We start from the raw sequence: 19,015 nt of genomic DNA, 5'->3' as shown, positions 1-19,015 counted from the left end.
TCTGCTACAATAATGTTGTTGTGATTGGTATACATTAAGAAAACCCATATTCAAGAAGATACAGGGCTTCCCAGGTGGCTCAGTCATAGAGAATCTGCCTGCCAATTCAGGAGACATGTGTTCAACCCCTGGTCTGGGAAGATCCCACATGATGCAAAGCAACTAAGCCCGCGCACCATAACCACTGAGACTGTGCTCTAGAGCCCAGGGACCACAACTACTGACCCCCTGTGCCACAGCTACTGAAGTCCACTGTGCCCTAAAGCCCACACTTCACATCAAGAGAAGCCACAGCAATGAGAAGCCCACACACGGCAACTAGAGAGTACCCTCACTCCCTGCAACTAGAAAAAAGCCAGCATAGCAACAAAGACTCAGCACAGCCAAAATAAACAAAAGAAGATACACAGCTTAAACAAGAAAAAAGAGGAATGTGACAAATCTCTGAATGTCTTGTGGGGCCCACAGGGGTCCATGGATCACAATTGGGTAACAGTCAGTCTAGAATGATGATTTCCAATTTTTTTTTGGATGAAATGCCTCATCAGTTAAAAAAAAATTTGAAAATATTCCCTCCAGTACATGCATATTTACTTAAACATATTATTCTACTAATACTCCATTTCTGCTATGAAACATACTCACTATAATATTTAAGATAATATGAAAAATAAAGTCCGTCTAGTCAAGGCTACAGAGAAGGCAATGGCACCCCACTCCAGTACTCTTGCCTGGAAAATCCCATGGACGGGGGAACCTGGTAGGCTGCAGTCCATGGGGTCGCTACGAGTTGGACACAACTGAGCGACTTCACTTTCACTTTTCACTTTCATGCATTGAGAAGGAAATGCAACCCACTCCAGTGTTCTTCCCTTGAGAATCCCAGGGACGGGGGAGCCTGGTGGGCTGCTGTCTATGGGTCGCACAGGGTGGGACACAACTGAAGCAACTTAGCAGCAGCAGTCAAGGCTATGGTTTTTCCAGTAGTCATGTATAGATGTGAGAGTTGGAATATAAAGAAAGCTGAGCACAGAAGAATTGATGCTTTTGAACTGTGGTATTGGAGAAGACTCTTGAGAGTCCCTTGGACTGGAGATACAACCAGTCCATCCTAAAGGAGATCAGTCCTGGGTGTTCACTGCAAGGACTGATGTTGAAGCTGAAACTCCAGTACTTTGACCACCTGATGCTAAGAGCTGACTTATTTGAAAAGATCCTGATGCTGGGAAAGTTTGAGGGCAGGAGGAGAAGGGGACAACAGAGGATGAGATGGTTGGATGGCATCACCAATTCAATGGACATGAGTTTGGGTAAACTCGGGGAGTTGGTGATGGACAGGATGGCCAGGCATGCCATGGTTCATGAGGTCACAAAGAGTCGGACACAACTGAGCGACTGAACTGAACTGAACTCTGGATTTAAAAAAGAGGGAAAGATACAAAGACACATTTATAAGAGAATTTTAAAAGGGCTCTAAAGGATGAAATTGTCACTTTGTCCCAGAGAAAGAAAACATTTTTGTATCCCTATTAGTCCCATGATGACTAATTCTTTTTTGTTTTGCTTTGCTTTTAAAAATTTAGTAGAGAACCTTTTCTTTTCATCTCTGAATGAGTTTATTTCCTGATGAGAACAGTAAGTAGCATTTATTACAGAAGATTTAGAAAACAGATAACAAAAATAACTAAAATCTTAAGACCCAGTGATAATTACTATTATTAATAGTTACATATAGTTTTATTTATATATATGACTATATATACATAATTATTTCTATATAAACCCAGATAAAGCCATACATGGAGAAGGCAATGGCAACCCACTCCAGTACTGTTGCCTGGGAAATCCCATGGACGGAGGAGCCTGGTAGGCTGCAGTTCATGGGGTTGCGAAGAGTCGGGCACGACTGAGCGACTTCACTTTCACTTTTCACTTTCATGCATTGGAGAAGGCAATGGCAAACCACTCCAGTATTCTTGCCTGGAGAATCCCAGGGACAGAGGAGCCTAGTGGGCTGCCGTCTACGGGGGTCACACACAGTCGGACACGACTGAAGTGACTTAGCAGCAAAGCCATACATACTAATATAAATGCCTATAATTTTTGGCAATATAGTCAAGCATCTTTCCATGACATTGTCTTCTACATCAATATTTTTAATGGTCTGACTGTATTTCATGGAAGGAATCTACTATGACCTAAGCAATCCCCTGCTATAAGATATTTAGTTTCCAATCTATGAAGAAAAGCTATGATAAATACTCTGGTATTTTTTATGTTGCCTGTGCCATATCTTTGTGTTTGTTCCTAAAAAACTCTGTCCATGAAGAAAGGCTATGGTAACTTTTTGTGCTGTTTGTGTTCTATCTTTTTTGTTTATCTATGAAAAACTACTTATCTATAAATGGCATCGCTGAACTTAAATGAATGTTTTTTATTTAGATCTATTACTATGAACCGTCCTGAAGAGAGCTTATGAAACTTTTCTTTTTTAATCTGTATCTTATTGTTATTTTAATTTACCACTGAATTTTCTTAAACACACTATAGTAACTGGCCATTTCTTTCTTTTAGAATCACTTAGTCTTTTGCTACCCACTGTGTACTTCAATTTTTCTTCCATCAATCTGGCACCTTGCTAACCTAGTTACTCAGTTGGCAACTCTCTATGCTTTTTAATTATTAACCAAATATTTATCAATACTCACTAAGTATTATTCACTACTATATTTGTCTGTGACCGAAACAGAGCAATATACTAATGGCAAAGCTGAAATTAAAATGAAAGGCTTGGGGTAGAGGAGGCTTTTCTAAGGACAATTAATATAAATTAATATAAAACATATAATGTAACCAGTAGTCTAACAAAATCTCCATAATCTTCACCCCACAAATAAGTGTGTCACTTTGTCCCACAGTGACTATCCTTGATATCTTTAGTAACTATTTGGTATAATAAGGGTGAAGAATACAGAAGATGGGAGGGTGGGTGCTGAAATTTTAGGATTCGATGCTAGTAAATTTCTAGTATTTTAGCTATTAATTAAGGATATTGGAATTCACAAAAAAAGTATAATATAGCAACACTGAAAATGTATATGATGCAATGTTAGCTTTTATAAAACTAAACTAACAATAAAATCACATATGCAAATAAACAAGGATATGCAAAACTAAAACTGCTGTATCACGAAGATAGGTTTAGTAATACTTTTATTTACAAATTTTTTAACAATATAGGGACACTTTAGGCAAATATATATTTCTGCCTAGAACCCTTAATTATTCTAATTTTCTTTAATTTTTATAAAATTATAATAATAAAACTAGTTGAGAGGATCAAATTTTAAGATGTGGCTCCTAGGTTCAGTTATGTCCAGGTTCAGTCCATTCTCCTAAATCATTTCAAAAGCATTCCAACTTTATAATACCAAACATTTTGTAGCTCTGTGGTTTTCAAAATAAATTCACATATATTATCTCACACCAACAAGTGTATTTTTCTGACTATTACTGCACACATCTTTCCACTAAACTTTACCGCTCCCTGCGATTAAAGAAAAAAAAAAAATACTGATTAATGGTCTCAATAATATCAGACTCTGAATAAAAAAAAGAGAAATATTCTACATTTAATATACTTTTCTTACAAGAGCAGTAAGTTGTACAAACTCACTTTAGCAAGATATATAAAAAGAGCTGAAACAGAACAAAAGAACTTGGTAAAAAAATCTGAATCATAAAATTCTAGGTAATCAAGATTTAGACTATAAAATTTGAAACATATAAAGCTTTTATAAGAACTGTGTTGCTTGGGCAAAATATTTCTAAGCACTTCTAAAGGAGATTATTTCAAAACCTGGTATGCTTAGAATGTTAAAATAATTTCTTAAAAAGCAATTTCATTCACGAGTTGATCTCATTTTTTCTGAAACACCTGTGATTTTTACCTAATTCTCTACTATTGAGTTGGATTTGAATTCAAATGTTAAATATCAGGTTTTAAAAATATGCACAACATGATGCTACCAATGAAAGAGAGGAAAGGTCAAATCCCACCAAAATAATCTAACAGATGGTAAGAAGGAGAAGAATAATTATAATGGCACTGACGACGATACAGCTAAGGTGTTCTTAGTAGTTACTATATACATCATGGTCCAGTCTAAGCATGAATTGTCTCATAATTCACAACAATACTGAGGAATATATCAAAATATATATCAAAAAATAACAAACCGAAACTTAAAAAGTTAACTAACAAGTCACATGGCTAATATTTGGTACAACCAAGGCATGAACCTTGACAAAATATGTCAAATTACAAGGAAAACTATTTTAAAACCATAAGAAAACATAAATATTTAGTCAGTTCTTACCTCTTCAGGCAGTTCACTGTACATGGTTTCAGAGGTAGACAACAGAAATATGGGTGAAAATGACGGTATATCTTGTAGTAGAGTCAGAAAAGTTGCTCTCACAGTTTCACTGACAGCTTCCCACCAATCACCAATGTGAGGCATGTAAACAATACTAGGTACTGTTCTTCGAGCTTCACGAAAAATCTAATTAAGGAAAGAACTGGCATTAAAAATTCAAATAGAAATTATTCTAAAGTCTACACAGTAACTTCCCAATACATTAAATGTGTCAGGCCTGTTACTATAATTACGGTCAGCCTCAATATTTAAGTTGTTCAAGACATAATGCACAAACCATACATACAACTTCTATCTACCCTTATCCCACCTAAGAAAAGGAGAATATTTTGTTATTATTCCTACTCAGTATGTATTAATAGTATAAAGGTATCATATTGCTCCATTTCTCTATCACATAAAGTAAAACACCACTATAATGCTGCAAATAAAGAGATAAGCATGCACCTATATGTCACCTACGTAAGAGTGATTATCAGGAAGCACAAAGAAGAAAAAGAAGACACAGTTTACACGTTCGTGCACACTGCCTAAAATCACTCAACATATGGATTAAATATTTTAACCAAGATATGCCACCCTAAAGCTTAAACTTAATGAACTATTCGGCTGAACCACTTGTTTACCTCCCATTACCTTAACTCAATCTTCTATAAAATAGTCACAAAACACCTTTAATCTCTAAAAAGCAATAAATAAATTAGGAAAAAACCATGAGACACTCCCACTTCAGAAAGTAGAAAATAAAGTTTCCCTAGGTGTTAAAGAGTCTTAACCATAGCTTCAGTCACAGTCTGCCAACACATGCAAATAAAGACCAGGCTGGCAATTAATAAGTTGCCAGACAGAACTACTGCCCTTTTACATAAAAGTCAACAACAACTCAATAGTCCATCAACAAATTCTTACAAGTTAATATGACATCTCTTCAGTACCTTTAACAAGTGTATGAGTAAGTTAAAAATCTGACCATCAGGGACTTCCCTGGCTGTCCAGTGGTTAAGACTTCATGCTTCAAATGCAGGGCACAGGTTTGATCCCTGGTTGGGGACTAAGATCCACATGCCATGCGGTGCAGCCAGAAAAAAATAAACCTGTCTCTCCCTCTTCAATATAAAAACTCTACTTCTAAAATTCTCTATTTTCTCTTAAACACACTTCAATTAGCCTATGTAATGTGCAAGATACAGAAATGAGAATCAAATAGTTTAAATGATTATCAAAACATTCTTAAGATTCAAAAGGATTATTTTTCTTTAATGAGTAAGCCTACCACTTGCATGAATTTTTCAAATATTATATTTTATATAGTTTTAAATCTCCTGTGTAAAATAAAATATACTGCCAATGTAATAATAAACCAGATGAAAGACACTAAAATAAAAATTTCCCCCTAATTGGAAATGTAGATGTTATGATCACTCACATCAAAAGTAATATTTGTTCCTTCCCTTCCTTTAACATTTGCATATCCACCAATCCAGAACAGTTGTACAGTACAACTCCTTCAGGACCTTCAAATTTTGACCTTTTCTGCAAATACACACCCTCTTAACCTGGACGTCGAAATCCAAGGATTATTATTTTCCAAAGTTCATGTAGAAGATTCACAAGAGAACAACAAGCATAAATGTTGGCAAAAGGAAGGAACCACACAGGAGCACAAAGGCAAGAAAGGTATTTGATTCCAAAAAAAAGGTTTTAATTTTACTACATGCCACCCAAATCAGGCATGGTATGTAGAAGACAGTGACCAAGGCTGTTGCTGATAAAACAAGGGAAAACCAGCAGGAAGAAAAAGGTGATTATATGAAAAAGACTAACAAACTTCACAGCTTACTAAGAAACCTCACAAAACTACCTAATTCAGCCATGCAGGTTACCACATGCCCAGGGAAAGATGAAAAAACATGCCTTTTTTTAAAAATGAAATTTGCCTTGCTAATTCTAGTATTTGTAGGTTAGATTTTCTATTAATATATGGATTGAGAACATCTACCTGCTAGCAAAGATACGAGAGTACAGGCAAAGCAACAGACAGTTTAAGTGATAATAAACAATTTTCCAGAGCCATAAGTTAAACAGTGCAGTAATATAGATGTTTCAAACGTATCTGCAAGGTTGAACTACATATATAAGTATCACCAACTGTAAAAGAGTTGAGGGATATTTCTATTTCTTTCCTTTTCTCATCCAAACCTCTCAAAATTAGCACACTGAATAAGATAATGATACCTCATTACCCTTTTTATTTCCAAAGACTCTAGGAAAGCATCTTTATTAGAACTTTTTGAAATTATATTTGAAAACCTAGAGGGCAAAAAATGATCAGGAAAAAAGTCTAAGATAAATACAGAAAAATAAAAAGGCTCAGACTTTCTGGTCCATGAATATATAATTACATGAATCAAGAATTAATCTAATTATATGCAATATCAATAATCAGGGAATAGTTTTCTCTGAAACTTTTAAATGAAAAACATCCTTAATTTCCAGAAAAATTTAAAAACGCTACTAAAACAAATTTCCTTTTTAACTCCTTATTCCATTTTATCTCTGAATGTTAAAATAAACTTTTATATTTTCATTAAATAGTCAACCTGTCCTAATTCTCCCATTTTTGAAATGAAATTCCAGAAAGAATAGACTCTGAGGATAGTATTTAAAAACTGATTAAAAAGTTTAATCATATTGTGTGTGTGTGTGTGTTTTTAATGTAAAGTCAGCTCTTCAACAGTTTCCAGGTAATTTTAAAAGTTGCAGAATAAGATAGTTGTGGTGGTTTAGTCGCTAAGCCATGTCTGACTCTTTTGTGACCCCATGGACTAAAGCCCTCCAGGCTCCTTTGTCCATGGGATTTCCCAGGCAACAATACTGGAGTAGGTTGCCATTTCCTCCTCCAGGGGATCTTCCCGACCCAGGGATCAAACCCGGGTCTCCTGCATTGGCAGGTGGATTCTTTACCACTGAGTCACAACGGAAGCCCCATGGAATAAGATACACTCTGTGAAATCAATTAATTAAATATTTCATAGGAGAAAAATAAAGGCTAGTTTTAGTGAAGCGGCAACTGTCTTGGGAACAAGTGATGCCATTTGATAACTAGAAAAATACTCACCTATAGGGTGTCTTGGATTGGTGGATGTGCAAGGTGTAGTAGAAAACAGAAAAACTGTTATAGAGAAAAAAAGACAGTAGGCCAAATTACTGAACCAACCGTTTCAAAATACCTCTGACATGACCAGCACTCTTGCACAAATAAATGAACGAACACCAGTGTATGTGAATGTTCATTTTGATTCTTTAAACAATATACTTCTGGCCTCTTCCTCTCCCAGACATCAGAGTCCTGTATATAACTTTTTTTTTTCTTTATTTGAAAAAAAACCACAAACTATTTTCTCCAAGTATTGATGATATGAAAGGCAAAAATTGGGCCTTTCATGCAAGGAAGCACTAACAATATAAACTGCACTTGTATTTATGAGTCCTTAGTTCAAAAACTAAACCTCAAATCAGTACACTAGATACCAAATTAAAATTTTCAGTGCATGAAAATTTACTGTATCTTTAAAAAATTAAGAATATACAGCCTATAACAAGCCACTTTAAAAACTGAAAACTAGAGTAATTTCAAATGCAAAGGTGCGTGAAGCAGAAAGCTCCAAGCCAGTACAGTTTTCACTTTTCTAAAAGGGGCTACATGAGAAAAACAACTTTGTATCATCAATAAATTTTCAGAATTTGTCTTGGTCACTTTACAATATTATGAATGTACTAAAATTATAAGACATAAGTAAAAGAAAATTCTTGGGGGCTAATTTATTCTCAATTTTTATAAAAATTAAAAAGTACTATTTAAAGAAGTTTAATTCCTTAAACCATGATATCAAAAAAAAGTTAAAATAATACTATTTCTCCATTATGGATAACTTTCTTCCACATATGTCACTTATTCCATTTTGAGCATCTATGTGAAAATAAGGCACTGCCTGAGGTTTGAAGATTCAGGATTCAAGAAATTAAAAGCCCAATTTCTTTACAAGCATATAAAATCAGCCTGTTAAAAAACACAGCTATACTAGAGTTTCTGAACAATGTGTTTAATACAAATCAACATTTCTTGAAAATTAAAACACCCAAGTTCCTTTTCTAGCAATGAAGATATGTTCATCGCTAAAAACTTCAATAATTTCAGTAAATGTGACACAATTTGGGCCAGGATAATTTAATTTGTTTACAACTCCAAGGAAAAAAAAAGTGCTATGGCAAAACACAGATGTGTAGCCATGTACACAAACACAAGAGTATCCCCAGCATACACAGAGTGTTATGGAGAAACCCAGAAATCCTCTTTCACAAACACAACAGAATCCAAAGTATACACATAGGTAAGTATATTAATTCCTTAATGCCATGTAACCAAAACAGATTTTCCCTGAGAATTTCCAGATGTAATTTCTTTCTGGGGAAAAATAAATACTAAAACTTTCACCCTCCAAAAAACCTTACTGACCATGTGAAATTACTCATAACAACATACAGTACCCAAACTCCAAAGCTTTATCGATTCAATTATACCTCAATAGTAATGAAAACAATTAAGTAACACATTCATCAATCACTTTTTTCCTAAATCAGCAATGGAAATGATACAAGAGGGAAAAGAAATACATCTGAAAAAGTCAGTAAAAGGGACTCACAGTTGTTGCTATTTTTAAAACATTTTATTTTTAATTGGAGGATAATTACTTTACTATACTGTGATGGTTTCTGCCATACATCAACAACATGAATCAGTCATAGGTACACATATGTTTCCTCCCTTTTAAACCTCCCCCCACCTCCCTGCCCATTCCACCCCCTAGGTTGTCATAGAGCACCAGCTTTGAGTTCCCTGCATCATATGCAAATTCCCACTGGCTATCTATTTTACATATGGTAATCTCTATGTTTCAATGCTTCTCTCTCAAATCATCCCACCTTCTTCCCCAGCTTTTGAAAGTTCTCTATGTCTGTATCTCCACTGCTGCCCTGTAGATAGATTCATCAGTACCATCATTCTAGATTTCATATGTATGCATTAATATACAATATTTGTCTTTCTCTTTCTGATTTACCTCACTCTGTATAATTTGTCTAGATTTGTCCACCTCATTAGAGCTGCTATTTTTTTCCTTTTATTTATTTATTTTTAATTTTATTTTTAAACTTTACATAATTGTATTAGTTTTGCCAAATATCAAAATGAATCCACCACAGGTATACATGTGTTCCCCATCCTGAACCCTCCTCCCTCCTCCTTCCTCCCTCCCCACACCATCCCTCTGGGTCGTCCCAGTGCACTAGCCCCAAGCATCCAGTATCGTGCATCGAACCTGGACTGGCATCTCGTTTCATACATGTTATTTTACATGTTTCAATGCCATTCTCCCAAATCTTCCCACCCTCTCCCTCTCCCATTTTTATTTTTTAGAGAGTGTTAACACAGTAAATTTTTTACTGCGGATACTGACATCTCCAGCCTCATTGTAGGGGCTCAACAATTACTTGTGAACTGACTGGGACAACCACAAATCTTCCAGGCTACATCAGTTTTCATTCTCCTACCCTCAGAGTCTTTGGAAAACTATGAAATGCTAAGTAAAATACATACAGACATGTTCACACACAGAGCTACTTTATGAACTCTGGCAATTGTTTCAGTTTTAAATGTCAAACTACTGTCCAGTAATCAGCAAAAACAGCAGTCCCCAACTCTTTTTCAAACTTTTTTTTGGCACAATTTTTCCATGGGGGGTGGGGGAGGCGGCGGGCCATGGATATTGAGATGATTCACATGCATTACATTTACTATGCAGCTGCTGATCTGACAAGAGGCTTAGCTTAGGCAGTAATGCCAGCAATGGGGAGCAACTGTAAATACAGATGAAATTTCACTCACCTCCTGCTGTGCAGCCCGGTTCCTAACAGGCCACAGACTGGTACCAGCTATGGCCCTGGGGTTAGGAACCCCTGAGCTAAAACTATATTTCTAAGTGTTTATTTACTGAAGACAAAATAGTAGCAACTGGGATGCACATTAAAAGTGCAGGTTTCTGGGCTCATCTCAAATTTCATGAATCAGAATCTCTGGGTTTGGAGCCAGAGAATCAGAAATTTTAATAAGCACCCCCAGGAGATTCTCATTCTCATTAAACTTTAAAAAACAATGAGAAAACCCTACAGCAGAAACTAACTCCTTTACCACTTTTCATGCAACCGATAAAATTAATCAATAGCCCAGGCATTCAGAAGAAGAAAAAGTTTTGTCACATATCTGCTTGTGTGAGGATGTTTTAAAGAACAAGCATAAAACTAAACATGATCCCCATGGCATAAAGAAATATGAAGTAGGGCTCTTCCGCTCCTTCCATCTTAACACACATAAATACAAACTTTGAAAGGTTGATTCAAGACTTCTTTCCTTTAAAACTACCTGTCACATTCATGTTGCACTATTAAACAACCCAATTTAATTTGCATTACACATCTCAGAGGAAGAGGTAAAGAAAATCACAGAATAACTTGCCACAGATCAAACCCTTATATTCTACATCTATTTAGAGATAATCTTGTTTACAGAAGGACCAGCTACCAAGAGAAGTAAACCAAAAGGGAAGAAAAGAAAGTGAATATAGGCAAGAGAAGGATAGAGAGAAGGGTTTTTTTGTTTCTCTTTCCTCGGCATTTTGGCAGTTAGACACTCTTTCTCCATAAGGCTTTTTTACCTACTTATACCCAGGCTTGCCAATCTCTTAATTTCTCAAATTAAGAAAAAATTCCTCAGTTTCATTATATAATAGTCTATTTTTGAAGAGTTTTCTGGAAAAGACAGTAGTATGTTTTATTATCATAAATAAATTAAAATATGCACTTAAAATTCAAAGTCAGGGATTAACTGGGATGGTTTATGTGGTCTCTGCTCAATATTCAGAGAAAGTCTGAGCTTCAGCTATCAAGACTATACAATTGAACCAGTGTCTGGGCAGATTAGACATCCATGTGTTGGTCACTCAAGAAGAGGCCGCACTTCCAACCCAAAAGCTCGTAGGTGAAAGCAGAGAAGATGAGCTGTCTTGACCCACTAGATGCAATGGAACATAACCCAAATAATAGGCAGTGGGTTTTGTTGTTTTCCACTACCAAGTGACACTTCTCTCCACCCTCCTCACCAACATGAAAAAAAAAGTATCAAAAGCCAAGATAAGTGAAAGAGACCAAAGTACATGCAGTTAGAATTCAAATTTAGCCCGATGATGCCAAGCAGGATTCAGGGGAAAAAAAACAAACCAAGGATCCCATAAGATCAACATACAGTTTACTATGTATTTCCTAAGATTTCCTTACCTAACATGAAGCCAGTATTATGACTGTGAATATACACATACAGTAGCCATAAGGAACAACTAACCAGACAGAGAATACCCTCTTCATTTTGAAAATGTTCTACCTTCAAAGTGATTTTATCTTTCAGTTTGCCTGAAACTTTCAAATACATGAGTAAAAAGAAAAAAAAATTCTAAACTATATAGCAAAGTGTAAACCAAAATGACAAAGCTTACTCATTCCCCTAATCCTCCAAATTTCTTCCCCCAAACCAAAACAACAATTATTTAACGGGTTTTTTTTGTGGGGGAAGGGTAATTCTTGGATGAAATTTCTTCTTATATATAGACATGGACATATATTTTTTAAGTTTTTTTTTTTTTTAACACAAAGAAGATCATACTTGAATTGACTTACAATATCTAACAAAAGGAGACCACTAATATCTCCTTCATCTTTCCACATCAGCCTATATAAATCTTTTACCTCACTCTTGTTAGACTTCTTAGTATTTCTGTTACTATACTTTAGCCAGTCCACCATAAAAAGGACATTTAGCTTGCTTCTTTTTGTCTTATTATTTGCTAATTCTATACAATACTTTGATGAATACCCCTGTACATTCAAGAGTGAATACTTATAGCTAATACATCTTTAGGAAATGTTTCTTAATGTAAATTTCCTGGCTCAAAAAATAAATTTACATTTCCACTCACCAAGTATGAGTGCTCATATATCCAATATTAGGTTTATCAAGCTTTTCATTTTCACAAGTTGATAGTTGTTTAAAATAGTATCTTTCTGCTTTAACATGCTTTTTTTCCACTTATAGGTAAGGCAAAGAATCTTTTCAAAATTTTATTGGTTGCATTTGCCACTTTTTTCTCTCTATAAATGGCATGTTCCTATTTTCCCAATTCTTATTAGGTTGTTATCCTTTCTTCTTCCTGATTTTAATATATTTTTGTATAGCTAGGAAAATTGTCCTTGACATGTGTTGCAAATACAAATCTTTACCAGGTTATATCTATTAATTTTATTTAAAGAAAAGTTTTTTGTCATGAGTAATTAAAAAATTTTATAAAGTCAATTTTGTTCTTATTTTTCTTGGCTTCTATATATTGCTTTGAAATTACTTTCCCATATCCAAGATAATATACTGACCCTGTGAATTATCCTAATACTTTAATAGTTCCATTAACAATCTAGAATTTACTGGGCCTAAATTTTAGGCAGAAAATCCAGTTTTTCTTTTTCCTTCATAGAGCCAGCCAGTTTTCTAAGACTATTTATTAAATAATCCATCTATTCTATGATACAGAGCTTCCCTCGTAACTCAGTCGGTAGAGTCTACCTGCAATGCAAGAGACCTGGGTTTGATTCCTGGCTGGGGAAGACACCCTGGAGAAGGAAATGGCAACCGACTCCAGTATCCTTGCCTGGACAATCTCACTGATAGAGGAGTCTGGCAGGCTATAGTCTATTGGTTCGCAAGAGTCAGACATGACTGAGCGACTAAGTACACATATTCTAAGAAATCAAATGTCATCATCATCATATACTTAACATCATCAGACACTAAATTCTATTTCTACACAGGCCTAAGCATGATTGCTCACTTTTGTTCCCTTGTTTGTCAGTGTACTCCTGCACAGGTACAAGTAGTTTATTATTACAGTTCTACTACATCTGTAAACATCTGGTAGGGATATCTCACTACAGTTTCTCCTTTAGAATTCTCCTTGCTATGCTCATATTTATTTTCTAGAGAAAAAAAAAGAGCCTTTTTTTTTAATGTCTCCTCTTAAATTTGGGGGGGGGGGATTATTATTGGGATTGTACTTAATTTATACATTAATTTAGAAGAGAACTCATGGCTCTCCAATGTTGAGTCTTACCAGTCACTAGCTGTATGTAGCAGAAGAGATAAACATGATGATAGCTGTCATTGTTGGGTACTGTATGCCAAGACTATTGGATGAGCTTGTTTCAATAATCAAAATAACCTTATGTGGTACCATTATCTTTGTTTCATAGATGAGAAAATTGAGGCTTACAGAGGTTAAGCAACTTATCTAAGGCCACAAAAAATACAAATGCGCTGAGATTTTAATCTGTGCAATATGATTTGAGTCTATACTTTGAATCATAGTAAATAAAAACGAGGTATGCCTTTTCACTTATACAGCTGTCCTCAAGTGACTTTTTAGCTTTCTTCTTTTAGGCCATACAAATTAACTATTAATTCCTAGGTAAAATTAGTTGCTATTAATATTTTAAATGGAACCTCTCCTTTTATTATGCAGTTGACCCTTGAACATGCAGGGGCTAATCTGTGTATAATTTATAGTCAGGCCCTCTGGATTTGCAGTTTCTCCACATCCACAGATTTAACCAACCACAGATCTTTTCGTTTTGTAGTTACTGCTGAAGAATATCTATCTATAAGTGGACCCATGCAGTTCAATATTAACTTTGAAATTATCCACCTTACAGAATTCTCTTATTGGCCCTAATAGGTTTTTAGTTAATACTACAATCATATTATTGGCAAAAAAAATTTTTTTTTGTCCACACAGAGCCATGTAGCTCTATCTTTATTTTAATATACTTACTTCCCAGAGGGCTTCCCTGATAGCTCAGTTGGTAAAGAATCCACCTGCAATGCAGAGACCCCAGTTCAATTCCTGGGTCTGGAAGATCTGCTGGAGAAGGGATAGACTACCCACTCCAGTATTCTTGGGCTTCCCTTGTGGCTCAGCTGGTAACGAATCTGCCTACAGTGCAGGAGACCTGGGTTGGGAAAATCCCCTGGAGAAGGGAAAGGCTACCCACTCCAGTATTCTGGCCTGGAGAATGCCATGGACTGTATAGTCCATGGGATCACAAAGAGTCGGACACAACTGAGCGACTTTCACTTTCACTTTACTTCCCAGAAGTATTTTGAGAGGAAATTGTGGTTCATTTAGGTTTTGACATTTGTTGGTTCTGGAGTTTGTTTATTTTTCACCTTTTGTGTCCATACTCTCTTTTTATTCTTTATCTTTGTTCACAGCACTGTGTAGTTTTATTGGCAAGTATTTTTAACTTCAATATGTTCATTCCAATATTTATATTTCCCCACATCTAACTGAATCAATTTTGCATGCCTTAGTAATAGTACATTACTCTTTCGATGTGCTACTAGATAAATTTGGAATATTTATGACCACTGTCTAAGTGAGATTAGTCTACAATTTTCTTTGTATTTCTTTCAAAGTTTTAGCACCATTCTTTTTTATGATTTCACATCTTCTTCTACTATGCTTTGGAACAGTTTAACCAGCATCAAAATAATCTTAACCTTTAAGATTAAAATAATTCACCTGTGAAATTGTTTGGACTCAGTGCTTGTTGACACTCAATTTCTTCTTCCACAACTATTGTCTATTTAGATTCTCTCTCCTCTGAAGTCACCTTATTAATTTATATTTTCCTAGTAAATCACTTGGATTTATTTTAAATGGTACTGAGTTATTCCCGTACTTGCATAAGAACTACAATAATTTTGTCTCACTTAAAAAGAAAAACATGAGCAAACATGTAAATCCACCTTACTGGAGAACACTAACAGCCAGGATAAATTAAATGTATAAAACCTGGAGAAAATCACTGGTATAAAGTTTTTTAGTCAGGCCATGGGTTTTGGGGGAAAAAAAAAAACCTTTAATTAGGACTTTATAAGTAGTGAAGTACTTCTAGGATGTTCATACCCAAAGAACTGTTAAGTAAAAGAGAAATAAATCTGACACTATTGGCCACCTGATGCAAAGAGCTGACTCATTTGAAAAGACCCTGATGCTGGGAAAGATTGAAGGCGGGAGGAGAAGGGGACGATAGATGATGAGATAGTTGGATGGCATCACTGACTCAATGGACATGAGTTTGGGTAAACTCTGGGAGTTGGTGATGGACAGGGAGGCCTGGCGTGCTGCAGTTCATGGGGCTGCAAAGAATCGGACACAACTGAGTGACTGAACTGAACTGACTATGAGCTATTTTAAAAAATCTATCTTGCTACAAGGTGCAGAATGGTTGTCAGTTAGATAGTATATGCATTAAATATATATGAACTATAATTGGGGAAAAAAAAAACAACTGTGCAATGCTCTTAAGTGTTACTACTCGAGAGTCTAATCTCTAAAAATAGGCTAAATGTCAAAGTAGAAGATGACACTCAAACATTTAATGAGTACTTACTATGAGGTGGGCACTGTGTCAGAGACACAGAAATGGTGAAGACATGGTCCCTTGGTTCAAAAAACTTATTCCCTTAGCCCCTAGTTCCAACATGACACACTTGTAATAAATTCACAGTTATATATTAAAACGTCAAATTGCTTCATTAGCTAGCAAAGATAAAGTATTGGAAAATTGATTATTGATTGAAATTGACACTTGATTAAAACAAATACATATAATTTTTAAATTGCTATCAGTTTTCTAAACTAATTTTAAATCTTGGCTTTCTCAAACTTGACATTATCTCCCTTACTTAAGGCTCTTAAATACAGACAGAAGCTTAAAGAGTCTCTGTAAAAAGGGTCAAAAAAAGGCAAAAAGAAGTTCCTTTTCTATACTGTTTAATAAAGCTTTAATACAAGAAATAGTATTAAAATTTCAGAAAAAAATGAAGTATCATGGAAAAACTGATCTCATTTTAAAAAACCAAAAGGATCCTTTGCCTTAATATAAGAATGCTAACAACCAACAAAAAGTTAATATTTATATTACTGTTCTTTGAAAAAAATTTATCTATCAAACACTATTGTGATATAAATAATAAGAAAGTTGGAAGTACTCTGATATAGTGCAAACCTACCTGTGCACATGATTCTTCAGGTGTTTTGGCACTAACTGAATAAAGTGCTGGGAGATCTAGTCTATGCACAGAGAATTTTTCTAGAGTGTGCAAAAGTGCTGGAGCAAGGTGAGAAGTTTGACCTGAGCCTCGTTCTCCAGATAGCAATAACCTTGGCCTGTAAGAGGTTGGCTGATGATATGGTGACCTGCAATACACATAAGATATAATTATTATTTCAAAACCATACACTCTGAAGATCAAGATGAAATATTAGGTAAATATTTACATAAAAGAATGTAACACCAAATTAACAGAGCTTTTTCTTCTCTCTCACTTTTTAAGTATAGTGAATCATTTTTTCATTAATTACAGTTTTAAAATATTGATCTCTCTGATCACATTAACAACAAAGACATAAAAGTATAAAAATCCATTCTGAAAGAAAGTCAGAATACCTGGGCATTCATCTTCTCATACCACATATATTAACTTGGAAAATGCTTCAGATACTAAGTATGATCTAGTTTATTAATTATCCAAGGTCAAATGTTAAGAATTCCACTTCTCCAACAAAGATATACATCTAAAGATTATTCCAAATGTAGGGCTTTCTTTATTAATGGTTTCTTTCTTTATTAATGGTAGACTACATACATATTTTGCAATTTTTAAAGTAGAAAAAAAAAAAAGTAGGACTTCTTTAGTGGCAGCAATTTTGTTTCTAGGCCAATAAAAACTAACTGGTCTTAACTTAGTAGATAACATCTAAAGCCCTACACCAGAAAAGGCCAACTGAGGATAACATATTAAACCAAAATCAACTTGTATTTTCAAGATTCTACAGCACCACTAAAAAGATAAATGAAACAAGTTTATCTAATATCACTGTACATAATGCAGGAAATTCTAAGCAATGCAATAATAATAAAGCAAATTTTAAAATGGAACTAATGGAAAGAAATAGGACAAACACTGTTATTTGTAAAGAACATGATTATACACTAGAAAATCCAAGAGGATCAACTAATCACTGCCATAGCCTACCACCAAGAAAATGACTGAAAATGGAAATAGAAAAACTGATTTTCCTAAACACCATCAATAACCAATATAAAGAAGGAAAGAAGATTCTATTCGCAACTGTAAAAATACAAATGATAAACAACACTAAATATACAAATCATAAACAATAATAAAAAATCTATACAAGAGAGATGCAGAACTATTTGGAATACATCATGGACCTGAATACAGAAGTCAAATTTTCCTATGCATTTACACCTAGCTATTGTTAACTATAAGGCAAAGGCTACCCACTCCAGTATTCTGGCCTGGAGAATTCCATGACTGTATAGAATACAGTAGATTGTACAGAATACTCTACAGTGACTGTATAGTTCATGGGGTCACAAAGAGTCAGACATGACTGAGCAACTTTCATTTTCACTATTGTTAACTATGGTTAGTTCATGGTATTTTATTTTACAGATTTTTAAAAATGCAAATCAAAAATCCTAAAATAAAATTTGATGCAGGAGGGAGATTTAAAACATCCTTGCAACATTATTAAATAAATAATCATTATTAAATAAATAATCAAGTAAAAATAACAAGTGGAAAAGTGTGCAAGCTTCAATTTCAGAACATTTAAACCTATTTTAGTAACTAGAACTTCATACAGATTTCTTGTTTAATTTTCATAACAATTCTATGAAATACATAAGTCTCCTCTTACTAAATAGTAACGAACCCAAGGCTCAGAGAAGTTTGCTATAAGATTACACAACTCAGTGTCCATATAACTGCAAAGCCCAGGTTCTAAAACAGTACGTAAAGATGTGCCTTACTTTATACTGACACATATTACAGAACAGAATAACAGAATGTATAATACACCAGAGAAAAGAAACCCTGATCAGTGGAACTTAATAGCAGCCCAGAAAACAAATCACAGTAATTGAAAAAATTTTATATAAGATAATAAGCATAAAGATAAATGGAACAAAGATGAATCATAACACAAATATTGTTTTAAAATAGGAAGGATACAGATCTTCATTTCACAGAACAAAATGAATTCTAACATAGAAGCAAAAAAACAAAAGATTCATGTGTTTTTAATTCATAAAAATCTAAAAACATTTGTTATTCAAAAATTATATCTGAACTACAATCAGACGTCACCTCACACTGGTCAGAATGGCCATCATCAAAAAAGTCTACAAACAATAAATGCTGGGGAGGGTGTGGAAAAAAGGGAAGGCTCTTGCACTGCTGGTGGGAATGTAAATTGATACAGCCTCTATGGAAGATGGTATGGAGATTCCTTTAAAAACTAGGAATAAAACCACTATATGACCCAGCA

At 34.7% G+C, this 19,015-nt stretch overlaps 1 protein-coding gene across 5 annotated transcripts in view; it reads right to left on the bottom strand.

Moving 5' to 3' along the window:
- The window catches only part of ATAD2B (ATPase family AAA domain containing 2B), a 122,278-nt gene that overhangs the window by 34,447 nt on the left and 68,816 nt on the right, over positions 1-19,015 (bottom strand). For all 5 annotated transcript variants that reach the window (XM_070799081.1, XM_070799080.1, XM_070799082.1 and 2 more), the window contains 2 exons: positions 16,669-16,855; positions 4,380-4,565 (listed from right to left, as the gene is read on the bottom strand). In XM_070799081.1, coding sequence (XP_070655182.1) covers positions 4,380-4,565; positions 16,669-16,855 — 373 coding nt within the window. The remainder of the gene's footprint in view (positions 1-4,379; positions 4,566-16,668; positions 16,856-19,015) is intronic.

This window comes from Bos indicus, chromosome 11 (assembly GCF_029378745.1).
Source record: "Bos indicus isolate NIAB-ARS_2022 breed Sahiwal x Tharparkar chromosome 11, NIAB-ARS_B.indTharparkar_mat_pri_1.0, whole genome shotgun sequence".
Taxonomy (NCBI): domain Eukaryota; kingdom Metazoa; phylum Chordata; class Mammalia; order Artiodactyla; family Bovidae; genus Bos; species Bos indicus.
The sequence above is the reverse complement of the archived record's forward strand: the minus strand, read 5'-3'. Positions and strand labels throughout refer to the sequence as shown.